The 13490-nt window shown below is 42.3% G+C and overlaps 1 protein-coding gene across 1 annotated transcript in view; it reads left to right on the top strand.

Moving 5' to 3' along the window:
- SEL1L3 (SEL1L family member 3) overlaps positions 1-13490 on the top strand; it is a 149683-nt gene that overhangs the window by 98715 nt on the left and 37478 nt on the right. The window contains exons 12-14 of the mRNA XM_077136536.1: positions 3259-3378; positions 6101-6241; positions 10895-10957. Coding sequence (XP_076992651.1) covers positions 3259-3378; positions 6101-6241; positions 10895-10957 — 324 coding nt within the window. The remainder of the gene's footprint in view (positions 1-3258; positions 3379-6100; positions 6242-10894; positions 10958-13490) is intronic.

Genomic DNA, 13490 nt, shown 5'->3' with positions numbered 1-13490 from the left:
CAGCATATGGTCTATCCCTGAGAATGACCTATGAGCACTTGAGAAAAAGGTGTATGCTGCTGTTGTGGGGTGTAATGTTCTATATATATCTGTTAAGTCTAGCTCATTTATTATAGTATTCAAATTCTCTGTTTCTTTATTGATCCTCTGTCTAGATGTTCTGTCCATCGATGAGAGTGGGAAATTGAAGTCTCCAACCATTATGGTAGATGTGTCTATTTCTCTTTTCAGTGTTTGCCTCTTGTATTTTGGAGCATTCTGGCTTGGTGCATAAATATTTATGATTATTATGTCTTATTGTTGAATTGTTCCTTTTGTCAATACATAGTGTCCTTCTTTGTCTCTTTTAACTGTTTTACATTTGAAGTCTAATTTGTTGGATATTAGTATAGCTACTCCTGCTCTTTTCTGATTGTTATTTGCATGAAATATCTTTTCCCAACCTTTCACTTTCAATCTATGTTTATCCTTGGGTCTAAGATGTGTTTCCTATAAACATCATATAGAAGGGTCCTGTTTTTTAATCCATTCTTCCAGTCTATGTCTTTTGATTGGGGAATTTAATCCATTAAAATGTAGTGTTATTACTGAACGGGAAGTACTTTCTTCTACCATTTTGCCTTTTGGATATGTCATATCTAATTTTTCTTCTTTTTGCCTTTACTGGTAGTCTTCATTTCTATACTCTTCTCCACACCTCTCTCTCCTGTCTTTTTGTATCTGTCTCTAGTGCTCCCTTTAGTTTTTCTGGCAGAGCTAGTCTCTTGGTCATAAATTCTCTCAGTGATGTTTGTCTGCAAATGTTTTAATTTCCCCCCTCATTTTTGAAGGACAGTTTTGCTGGATATAAAATTCTTGGTTAGCACTCTTTCTCTTTTAGTATCTTAAATATTTCATCCTACTGTCTTCTCGCCTTCATAGCTTCTGCTGAGAAATCTACGCATAGTCTTATTGCACTACCCTTGTATGTAATGGATTGTTTTTCTCTTGCTGCTTTCAAGATTCTGTCTTTCTCTTTAACATCTGAGATTCTGATTAGTAAGTGTCTTGGAGTACATCTATTTGGATCTATTCTGTTTGGGGTACGCTGCACTTCTTGGATCTGTAATTTTAAGTCTTTCATAAGAGTTGGTAAATTTTCAGTGATAATGTCCTCCATTAGTTTTTCTCTTCCTTTTCCCTTCTCTTCTCCTTCTGGGGCATCCACAACACATCTATTTGTGCACTTCATATTGTAATTCAATTCCCTGAGTCCCTGCTCATATTTTCCCATTCTTTTCCCTATATTTTCTTTTGCTTGTTGGATTTCAGATGTTCCGACCTCCAGTTCACTAATCCTGTCTTCAGCCTCTTGAAATCTGACATTGTAAGTTTCCATTGTTTTTTTTTATCTCTTCTACTGTGCCTTTCATTCTCATAAGTTCTGCGATTTGTTTTTTCAGACTTTGTATTTCTTCCCTTTGTTCATTCCTTGCCTTCTTTATATCCTCCCTCAATTCATTGATTTGATTTTTGATGAGGGTTTCCATGTCTGTTCAAACATTGTGAATTAATTGTTTCACCTCCTATATCTCATTTGGTTTGTCCCTTTGACTGGATCATTTCTTAAATTTTCCTAGTATGATTTATTATTTTTTGCTGGCGTCTAGGCATTTAATTACTTTAATTAGTTTATTCTGGAGATTGTTTTATCTTTTTTTTTTCCTAGGATTTTCTTGATGGATGACTTTGTGGTCTGTTCGTTGACATTCAGCTCAGCTTATTCTAGTACTCTAGCTTAGGTTTTGTTTAACAGAGCAGAATTTTTCAGTTCTTGTTTCTTACCCTGCTTGTATGGTCCCTTTCTCCCAATCCCTTAGGAGGGTCTACTTGGGTATTATAGACAGATTTGGGTAAAATAGTCAGATTTTCCCAGACCAAACTGGTGTCCTTTCAGGAGGAAAGAGTCACCTGCATTCGTGTTCCCCTAGGTTGAGACCCAGCAGATTAAAAGGCTTTCCTATGAAGTCTCTGGGATTTGCATTTTTCCTATCCTGTCCAGTATGTGGCACTTTTCTGCTTGTAGGTCCCACCAGCATAAGGTGATGTAGTACATTTAACTTCAGCACTCTCCCTGCTGCAGGTGGGCGTGGTGGAGACAGAGGAGAGGTTGTAGGCTGGCTTTAATAGCTTCAATTTTCCAGACCCTGGTGTCTCAACTCCTTGAAGGAGGGATTCCACCTGAACTGGGCCCCACCCCTCTCCTGGGGAAGGCACAGGCTCCAGACAAGCTCTCAAACAAGCTCAATTCTGCCTATGCCTGGGGCAGTGGAGCCCGAGAAGCCTTGCAGCTGTTATTCAAAGAGTAATCAATCTGTAGAAACAGCCACAAAAGAGAAAAAGAAAAATTGTTCTCAGAGCAGGACCCCGTTCCTTGGGTTTGCCAATCAAGAGCTTAAGTTGGTACATTGCTCAGTGTATCTCCAGGTCCTATGTGCCCCCTCCTTTCCTGCAGGGCCCAGACCTTTTCAGATTCAAAAAAAACCTATTTTTTTTTCTTTTTCCTTTTTCTGTCAGCCCTGCCCCTCTCCGCCAGGTTCAACTGAGGTTGGGGGCCTATATTTAGTAGTCAGAATGTGTTCATTAATTCCATGTTTGGAGTTTTGTTATGCTCAGCCCCTGCACTGGTTAAGTCCGTTTCCTTTCCCCTCTGGGAAGCAGCCTGTAGGTGAGGGGAGCCAGCTGCCATGTCTTGGGGAACTCACAGTTCTGGGTGGGCTCGCTGTTGGTCCAGATGGTCCAGACTGGGGTACACTGTGTGTTCAGTCACTGACGTGGCCCCAGCAGTTGTTCTGTACTGTTCTTGGCTATTTAGTAGCTGCTCTAGAGAATGAACTAAATCCCACACCTCACTAAGCCACCATCTTACCTTCCTAGGCAACTTTTTGATTCAATTTCCCTTTTTTGATGTCATTTTTAATCTGGCTCTGAAATCAGCTGCACAAAGTGGAGCTGAGACCCAGCTTGAGCAATAAAAGTGTAAGTGGAACAAATTGTGATCTCCCAAGGCAAAAAATTTGGTGGGAAAAAAAGAGACTAATTTAAATACATGAGATGTGATACATTCATTTAAAAATAACTTGATCTTATGGCTTTGTCAACACACCTCATATTTCAGTTATTCATATAGTTTCCGCTTGAGCAATTGCCATTAAGAATAAATAATGTCGTGTCTTTTGCATGCCCATATCTGGTATTTTGCTTCATTTTTTTTTTAAGGCATATGTTGAAACAGTTAGACTAAAAGATGATGAAACACTCAAGGTACAAACCAAAGAAGATGGAGATGTCTTTATGTGGTTGAAGCATGAAGCTACCCGAGGCAATGCAGCAGCTCAGGTAAACATGCAGTTTGAATTTTGCCTCCCCCCAAAAAGATATATTCAAGTCCTAACCTCTGGATCCCGTGAACATCACCTTATTTAGAAATAATGCCAATGTAGATGGAATTGGTTAAGTTAAAATAGTGAAGCAGGGTGGTCCCTTGATACAATATGACAGGTGTCCTTATAGCAAGAGGAAAAGAGACACAGATTGGCAAATACCACCTGAAGATGGAGACAAGAAGGAGGTGTATGTGAAGACAGAGGCTGGGATTGGAGTGATGCATCTACAAGCCAACAAACACCCAAGGATTGCCAGTAAGGACCAGAAGCCAAGAAGAGGCAAGGAAGAATTCTCCCCTGCAGGTTTTAGGGGAAGCATGGTGCTACCTTGATTTTGACATCTAGCCTCCAGAACTGTGATATAATAAACTTCTGTGGTCTCAAGCCACCCAGCTTATGGTCTTTTGTTATGGCAGCCCTAGAACTAAGACAGTGGTCCACATATTGGAGATTCCATCAGTCAGGATAGACCAGGTTATGCTGGGAAAACAAAATTTCCCCATCTCAGTGCTTTCAGACATCACTCATGCATTTCTTGCTCACACTACAAGTCTGATGCGGGTTGTCAGGGACTTTGCTCTCATTAGTCCCTTAGGAACCTGAACTGACAGAGAGTTCTTTTGGACATGTTTCCAAGACCATTGCAGCAAGGCACTGGCCATGGCACATCAAACGGGCTAGCTCATAGAGATGCTGCTCAGAAGTGGTACAAGTCAGTTCTTCCATTTTATTGGCCAATGTAATTCATATGGCCACTCTGGACTTCTAGTGTGCTATAAGTATAGTTTTACCAAGCACCCAAAAAGAGAGAGAGTCACAATATTTATGAGTAGCCCGAAGATGACCATCAGATATATGGGGGTATAGGAGAGATTAGATGGGCATCGAGAAGAAGGCTATGGATTCAGTTAGAAAATTATGTATGGCATGTTATCTGAAAAGGATAGCCTGGTCTCTTGAATATCCCTTGTCATCTGGATGGACTCTTATGAAGTACAAGGGCAGAAGGCTTGGAGAACACACCCTGTTTTTTTTTCCTCTTGATTACCTACCTATGAAGAAAGCCCTTGATGGGAGCCAGTTAACGCTGATTGCACCAGAGATATCTCCTTCCCACAGATAGATGGAGCTTTTGCTTATTGCTCCCAGTGAGCCCTCAGGAAGATTTTCTGGGGCTGACAGAATCACAGAGATGGGGAAGGGAAAGAAAAAAGAGAATCAAAGAAATTGACAAAGCGAACATTTCGGACACTCAAGTACTTTTTTTTGTAACAGGTTGCCCACCCACCACAGAGGCTTTCCTAGTACTTCACGAACTATTTGGCTGGCAGTTATAAGTATTATTTCTTTGGAAAAACAATGAGGCATGGGTCAGAATGTTAACAAAAATGGCCCCTGGCCCTGTTCTTGGGTGTCTATCCCTACCTGCAGTCTTTCTAGCACAGGAAGGAGTTTCAATGTGTATTCGTGAAAAAGCCAATGCCAGAGCCATTTCCTGGGTACTCCAGGGCCTGTATTAACTTTCCTCACAATGAACGTTTTTTCCTTCAATCACTAAGCAAATATTTGTAAGGGGCTTCTTTGTCATTCAGCCAGGCTCTGTTAAGTGGGCAGTGGGGATAGTAGGGGACAGAGGGCCAAAAGCACTTTGAGGTTCCTACCTGCAGTGAGCTCACAGCCTCCAGTCTGATGGTGGAGCAACCCATGTAGACAAATGATGGGATAGGAGGAGAGACATGCTATGGGTGTGCAGAGACCTCCAGGGCATTCGTTGGGCCAAGGGGACTGGGAATACATCACAAAAGAGGGGACATTTGAGGAAAGGAGAAAATTGATTGTTGATTGTGATGGTTAGGTTCTAGTGTCAAATTGGCCAAGTGATGATGCCCAGTTGTCTGATCAGACAAGCACTGGCCTGACTGTTGCTGCAAGGATATCCCATGGCTGGTTGATAAACCGGAAGGCTAGTATGTTAAATTATCAGTCAGTTAATTGCACTTTGGCTGATGACATCTGTGATCAACTAAGACATGTTTCCCACCAATGAGATAATTCAGTCATCTGAATACTTTTTAAGGAAGAAGAGATATATTTTTTTTTTACTGCTTCGTCAGCCAGTGAGCCTCTCCTGTGGAATTCATTTAGACCCTTCATCGGAGCTGCGAACTTCACAGCCTGCCTTAGGGATTTTGGACTCTTCCACTCCCATGGTTGCATGAGACATCCTTATAAATCTCATATTTATAGATACCTCCTGTTGGTTCTGTTTCTCTTGTAGAATCCTGACTTATATATTGATCAGGTTCCATCCAGCTTTGACCCAGGATGAAGTAGATTTTTTTTTCTCTCTCTCTCACACACAAACAACATGCCTGGCTTGGGTTGAGGGCTTGCATTTGCATACGTCCACCTCTGAGTTTTGACCTTCAGTTAGAAGATACAAAAGTGTGTCTAGGTAAATCATGGTTCTCAAGATTTTAAAAACATAGTCAGGGTGCACAAGTGGTTCAGTGTAGAATGCTCACCTTTCATGTGGGGTACCTGGGTTAGATTCCCGGGCTATGCACCCCCCCCAAAATAAAAACATATTCATAGGCTTTTCCTTCTACCTTTTAAAGTCTTACATTAAGCATTACACAGTAAAGTCCTTATTCTAAATTGCTATTGTCTTTAAGCAACGATTGGCCCAGATGCTATTCTGGGGGCAGCAAGGTGTGACCAAGAATCCTGAAGCCGCAATTGAATGGTATGCCAAAGGTGCCCTGGAGACCGAGGATCCCGTGTTAATATATGACTATGCCATTGTGCTATTCAAGGTAAGAATCGCTTAATTTGTGCTGAAACTGTGCAATTCTTATCAGACTTTCCTAGCAAGTTTCCTGTAGGCGTGCAGACAAACAGGGAGTCTATAATTAAAGAAACTTAGTATATGCTTCTGTCATTCTTGATGGAAAGGGATATTTGCTGGAAAGGCTGAGTCAGAAGCAATTCCCTGGATCTCGTTTTTAATCATTAGTCCTATGTTTGGCACCTAGATTCTCTCTGCTTTTGCAAGAACTGTGGCTTTCTGGGGGAGACACCCTTAGTTGACGGATGGATACGTGGCCTCCAGCCCCCAAGGGTGCTGCAAGTCCATCACCAGGCAGTGTGCGACATCTTAAACAAAGTGCACATTTGGGCTGAATCCCAATAGTCCCACTGATCAAATGAAAAATCTTGGTTTTAAGGCAACAGGAGAATGGGGGAGGGGCAGAAAGTGAATTGGTCCAAGAGTCAGAGAATGGGAGTTAAAGTCCCACCTCTGCAACCATCACCTGTGTGTCCTTAGGGTCATCTGGTCTCCTGGGACAGTACTAATGGCCGCAGATCGAATGTGATAACCTAAACAAATGAACTTTAAGAATTGTAAAGTGATGTATGTCTTATACAAAATATTACCAGTTCACTCTTACAGATTGAGCACTTACTTGTTGCTTCTTATCATTCACTCTTTAATTTTTGCAGCTACCTTGCAGGGTAGGTACTACATATATGATGATCCATGTTCCTATATATGGAAACTGTGGCACAGCCAGGTTTTGTAACTTGCTGTTTTAGTTTGCCATGGCAGCTAGGACAAAGACTGGTTGGCTTGAACAACAGGAATTTATTGTCTCATAGTTTGGAAGTGGCAGTCCAAAATCAAGGTATTGGCAGGTCACATCACCTCTGAAGTCTGTAGCGTTCTGGTGATGGATTGCTGGCAATCAGTAACTCAGTCTCTGCTCCTGTCACATGGCCACCCATCTCTATGTGTCTCCTCCTGTGGCTTCTACTCTTCCTGCTCAGTCATGTGGATCTCTGTCTAGATTTTCTCACATTATAAGAATTCCAGTCATGTGGAATTCTTCAGTTCCCACCCTGCTTCAGTTTGGTCTCATCTGAATAAGAACTTCAAAAATCTCATTTGCAAATGATCTCACACTCAGAGGACCAGGGGATAGGTCATGAATATGTTTTTGTGGGGTGCGGGGATGGGGGGCATCATTAATCAACCACACCTGCCCAAGGTTACACAGCTGGGAAATGCCAGACCCTGGAGTGGGATCAAGGCAATCTGGCTTCAGAGTTTCTGGTCTTCATCCCTAACCACAGAGCTGTCCATTCACCAGTCTTGGAAAAGTAAAACATGGTTGATTCTGATAAAGAAACCCTGGGCCTTATGTCTGTGCTCAACAAAGAGAGCAGCTGCCGCCAAGTAGGGAGTTTCTTCAAATGCGTACACAGCTTCACATAGCCATGAATCCACATGTATTCATTTGCCCACTCACTGATTAATAACTGTGATTTTTGCTACATTTCTAAACCCTCTGAACTCCATCAAAGCCTTAAAATAGTTTGGTTACCTTGGCTTCCAGATTTATAGCCAAGACCTTCTCTTTCCAGTCTTTGAATCAATGTAGAAATTGTTTGAGTCCTAGCCATCTGCTAATACATTCATATATTGATTCAATAGACATCCATAGAAGACAGATAAAATGCCAGATGGAGAGATGTATTGATTCAATAGAAATCCATAGAAGACCAATAAAATGCTAGATGGAGAGATGTATAACGGCATGAGCCATGTTTCTTGATGTCAGGGAGCTCATACACTGGTGGTAAAGAGAGGATAGAGGCAGACACAGAAGAGAGGTGCCCGAATGCTGGAGTTGGGCTGATCACTTCTTGGTGCCAAGAAGAAAAAGGCATGAGACAGACATGCTTTCTGCCCACTGTAGAGGAGTTTGCAATCTACAGGGAGGAACAAGTCCAGGAGTGAATAGCTCTGGAGGTGACACGTTGTTTCCTCAGGTCTGATTTCCAAATCTAAAAACAATTAGGTTCTCCTGCCTTCCAACTGAGTCATCCCTGAGTAGGATGAGGGACACCCTCTATCAGCGTGTCAGGGAAGATTTTCACTTCTGGCAGGAGGTCTCTTGAGTATGTTCCATCTGAATACACCCCATGCAGGAAATGGGCTTTCCAAATCTAAAAACAGTAAACATCCATCACCTGGAAATTGTAATATCAAAGTTCAAGTAGACACCCTTAACTGTGAAGCTTTAAATAAATTGTTATCTCTAGTCTCAGTTTTATTCTTTAAAACAAAGAGGTTATGCCAAACCCCAACCAATACCAGTCCAGCCAATCATAAAGAATACCTAGGGCAATATATAATGTTCTACAAATGTTCCATGCGCTAGGGTAACTTTCCAGAAACGTACAACCTCTAGATGGGTCCCTGGACCAGATAAGTCCTGAAACTTAGGGGGCCCAGCCTCTCCAGAACATCAGCTAGTTCCATCTCCCTACCCCATATTATTGACAGACCCTTCTAACATGAAAAAATTAGAATGGCCATAGCTACACTTAAAGAGTGAGAGAAAGATCAAAGGTGTTGATGGAGTTATACAGAAAAGCAGGGTTTAGCAAACGAGTATGATTGCTGAATCATTATACTGTTATTTCTTTTAGTCTCCATATCTTAGAACAGCTAGAAATAAAAACCTACAATTGTGAAATTGTAATCCATACCAAACTCTGAAATCTGCTCTACAACTAATTGTTGTGCTGTGCTTTGAAATTTATGGCTTTTTTGTATATGTGTTATTTTCACACACACACAAAAGGATTGAAAAAGTGATGATAAAAAATATTAATATATATTCCTTCTAGTCTCCAATGTTCTGGAAAAGCTAGAAGGAAAAATCTGAGAGGATGATGGTACGGTAGCCCATGACAAACTCTGGGATCTGTCCTGTAGCTAGTTGCTGAAGAGTGCTTTAAAAATTATTGCATTTTTCTTTCTTTGCTTTGTATATACCTTATATTATACAATAAAAAAAAAGTTAAAAAAATAGAAAGGAATAAAATAAATAAATAAAATAGCACAAAGAAGTTAGAGGAGAACAACTGTTGAGTGCAGCTAGTTTCTAACATTCTATGACTCTGGAAAAACATGTTTTTCCAGTTCAAAAGAGGCATCTCTTGGTCCCATTTAAGTTTTCCACGTAGCCTGCTGTGGTCCTTTTCTCTTTCCCTCTCTAATGAAATGAAATAATTGTTCACTTCTGGAAAACATTTTGTGCTTGACTTTACTTCAGTTCACAGGTTTTCTTAAATATGTTCATTACAGTCTAACAGAAACTTGATTTATGTAATTTAAACTTCAGTTGAATTTAGCTGAAAACTATCGAGATAAACATATCCTGTTTAAGAAGTTTAAGAAACATTACGCTTTCGATGTATAGAACTGAAACATTTGGGAGAAAATACAGCATGGTGATTACGAGCTTGGACTCTGGGGCTTACCTGCCTGGGTTCAAATTCTGCCTCGGTGACTTGCACACTGTGAGCATCTGTGCAAGCGTTACAGCCTCAGGTGGGAATAGCCGCACCTCAGGGGGGTTATTGTGAGGGTAGATGAGATAACTTAGGACAGGGCAGGGGTTGGGCCATGTTAATTGGCATGGGAATGTTTGCTATTACTCTTTTAATTTACTAGAAAGCGAAGTATTTAAGTAGAATTAATAGCCACCATTCAAATCACATGTGACCCTGTCAACAATGGTGTCTGAGGCCAGGGGGACTCCATGGAGTACGTGCTTCGATAAGAGACCCTGAAGAAGCTTGGAAGCGGCTGGATTTTCAGCTGCCTTCCCGTGCCTGCCACCTTCTCTGTCAGACTTATGCTAAGAGAGACCTTGGGGACCTCCTTCCACCATCCCCTCAGACCTACCATTTCCCACATGGAACCCCAGATGCCCTTCAGTGTGGTCACACCAGTTCCTGACCCTCAAGGCCCCTTTCTCTCCTGGTAGACCAACTGCCTCTGCGGGAAAAACTTGATTTTGCTGGAGGAGCTTTTGTGAGTTTCTATCAGTCTCTTGTGGTATGCCAGAGGGTCCTGCCCTCCTCACAGCAGGCTCTCCAGCTGTATCTGAGCTACAGCGTTCCACCGTTCCACCGGGGGCAGGGGGTGGGGGTGCCAGTGGAGGGGAAGATCCAGGAAGGCTGCAAGTAGAAGCCTGATAACTCTTGACTGTCCAACACAGATAAAGTGCTGTGTCTGGCTCACAAATTAGATAATTCCCAAAGGAACAGATCTGGGATGGACAAACTCATTTAGCCTTATTCACAGCTTCCCCCACCAGTACCTCCGGATTGAGGAAATGCGATTTACTCATGATAAATGGGGAGTTTTGTATCGCTGCTAAGCTGGGGTGTTGAGGTTTGTTGCCTCTGCTCCACAAATATGAGCGAAGTAATATGATGATGATAATCTAAGGGTACTGCCTGCAGAATTCTTTAAGATGAAGGTTTTAATTTAGAAGGCTTAGATTTTATTTTTAGGCATTTCATCTTGAACACGGATGTTTCTGTGGGATGCCTTTAAATGTACCGTGCATTTATGTTCTTTGTAATTATTGCTGTTTATCATTGTTTAGGGTCAAGGAGTGAAAAAGAACAGACGGCTTGCTTTGGAGCTGATGAAGAAAGCAGCTTCCAAGGTAACACTACATACTGTCATAGGGAAACATTTCTACCACGTACACCCACGCTCTCACAAGTTTCAAATAGTAGATGGCCAGCTGCCTCCCCCAAATCCTAAAGGTGGAAATAGGATGGGGAGGGGTGCCCAGCATTGCAGCAGCCAGTCATTTTTGAATTACCCTATAAAAACCTGCCACAGTGGAGACAGCAGAATTCAAAAGCTGAATTCACCTTCCGTTAAAGAGAATTCAGGCTGATTGTGTTTGCAGGCTAAAATTATAATCATGGGGCACCCTGATAACAAAGAGGGGGGCTCCCTGAAATTGAATGGGTACAAAGGACATTGAATTAGGACAACCAAAAGTCTAAGTCCTTTGAAGGTTGTTAACCCTGTCATTCCCATTTGTTCCTTGAGTTTCGGCAATGGGACTACTTTTCAAGTTTATTGCCAGGTTTATGAATTCCTTTGCTTTTGTCACTAATGATTCTTCACTGGTGTTTTCAAGCAAGCTGGTTTAAATATAGCACTACAGAATGAGCATTAGAATATCTTCTGAGAGAGAGCACACACACGCACAAACACACACATACACATGAGTGCACACCTACATATGCACACTCACATGTACATGTGGGCATACATACAAATGTGCAAATAAAGGGGATGGTAGAATTCACTATAATTCAACCTTGGCACGGCCCTTTATACCCCTCCAGGCTCTAGGATGTGCCTCCACCCCAAGGTTGCCAATATTTGTCCTACCAAGGTAATCTCCTAAAATAACCAGGCTGATTTTTCTTCCTTATTCCCTTTCCTTGAGTATCTCTGAGGATCCTTCTATTAGATCATGTAGGTCTTTCCTCCATCAATGTGGTGTTGAGAGGGCAGATGACTCAGAAGAAGAAAACCTGCTGATGTGTACCTCCAGCTCCTGATGCCAACATGAATTATAGGGCAGGAGGAGTGAAGCAGCTTGACTGTGTCATCTGGGGGCATTGACTTCCCAGGGCATCCTAAAAATGGGTCAGAGAGTTGGTTTCTGGCTGGTGTGAAATTTGCATCTCTTTAGCCATCTTCAGGGTGAATTGATGTCTATGTGTTTTATTTTGGGTAGATTTTAGATAAGTATTGGGAAAATGTTGTTCTGTGACCTGAAATAGTCACATCCTTAAAAAGTGTTACCTAATTCTCACTCATTCACTCAGCAAGGAGTTATTAAGCTCCTACTCTTTGCCAAGCACTGTGGTGAAGGTTACAGATAGTTTGATTTTTGGAATTAGCCAAATGGAAGCAGATGGAAACAGAACTGTTGCTCAAGCTGGCTAAATGTCCAGAGCAAGGTATGACCGTTCAGCAATAAGGTAGGATTTCTTGTGGGACCCCTGAGCTGGAGTCAAGTGCATTTCTTAGGGAGGAGTTCAGAAACTGTTTTGAGTGAAGACAAGTATATCCAAATAAGACAGTAGCCTCTCAAGTTAGGACTGCAAAATCCATTTCATTGGGTACACTCTGTAGGCTTCTTCCAAAGCTGGTTCTTGTCACTTTATGGAATGACCTGCTCTGTTACTTTGTTAAAATACATTCTTCAGTACTTATCAGCAGCCTACCTCATGCAGGTACAGTGCTAAGCTCAAGAAGATTGCCTCTGTGGCTGGACCCATGCCACCAACCTTTCCCCAAGTGGTGCTCTAAGGTCACATATCTTGAGGCTTGCAGATATGAGCCCTCCTAGAATGTGAGGATGTAGGAGTTGGGTTCCGCTTTTTTTTTCATCAGCCTTCAAAGGGTGGCTTTCATTCATTCCTCAAATATCCATTGAGTACTTACTATGTGCCATGCACCAATATAGATGCTTGAGATACAAAATAAAGATCCCTGTTCTTGTGGAGCTTCTGTCCAAATGGGCTTTGTTAGTTTCTTCAGGTTTTTCTTGTGACCCTGATTATGACATGAAGACTCAGAGGCATAGCTTTGAAATTGTTGCAGACTGAAAAGGTCACAGGCTGGGACCTTGGCATCTGATGTTAAGGGAGACCCATTCTTCGCTTGTGAAAGTAATGGCTAAAGAGACCTACTTCCACACTTAGACGCTGTCCTAATGAACATCACAGATGTAAGGGCACTGTTTGACCCTCATTTCCTTTTCCCTCTGCTTGTTCACGGTCCTGTGTGCCGGGCAGTAAGAAAGGAATGAGAACATGGGGTGCTGGTGCCCAGGTGAGCACACAGGTGTCTCACTGCTGAGTGGGAAACCCTATAGGAGTCATCACCACCCTTGCAGGATTCTAGAGCCTTCCATAACCAGGCCAGAGGCAGGGTATGGAAGCAAATGGCAGTGTCTGGACAAAGTAGACCAGTGCAGCTTATTAATAAATTCAGCAAGAACAGGGAGGCTCGAGGGTAAGTCTATACCAGTAGGCCCTTCCCTGGCACCAGTCACAGGCTTAGGCTCAGTTCTGAAACCCTCATCTCTTCTTCGCCATCCTCCCCTTCCTGCTCCAGCCACCACCAGTATGTGCATGCCCCTGCAGGAACTGCAAATGCTAAGC

The sequence above is a fragment of the Tamandua tetradactyla genome, chromosome 19 (assembly GCF_023851605.1).
Source record: "Tamandua tetradactyla isolate mTamTet1 chromosome 19, mTamTet1.pri, whole genome shotgun sequence".
NCBI lineage: Eukaryota > Metazoa > Chordata > Mammalia > Pilosa > Myrmecophagidae > Tamandua > Tamandua tetradactyla.
The sequence above is the reverse complement of the archived record's forward strand: the minus strand, read 5'-3'. Positions and strand labels throughout refer to the sequence as shown.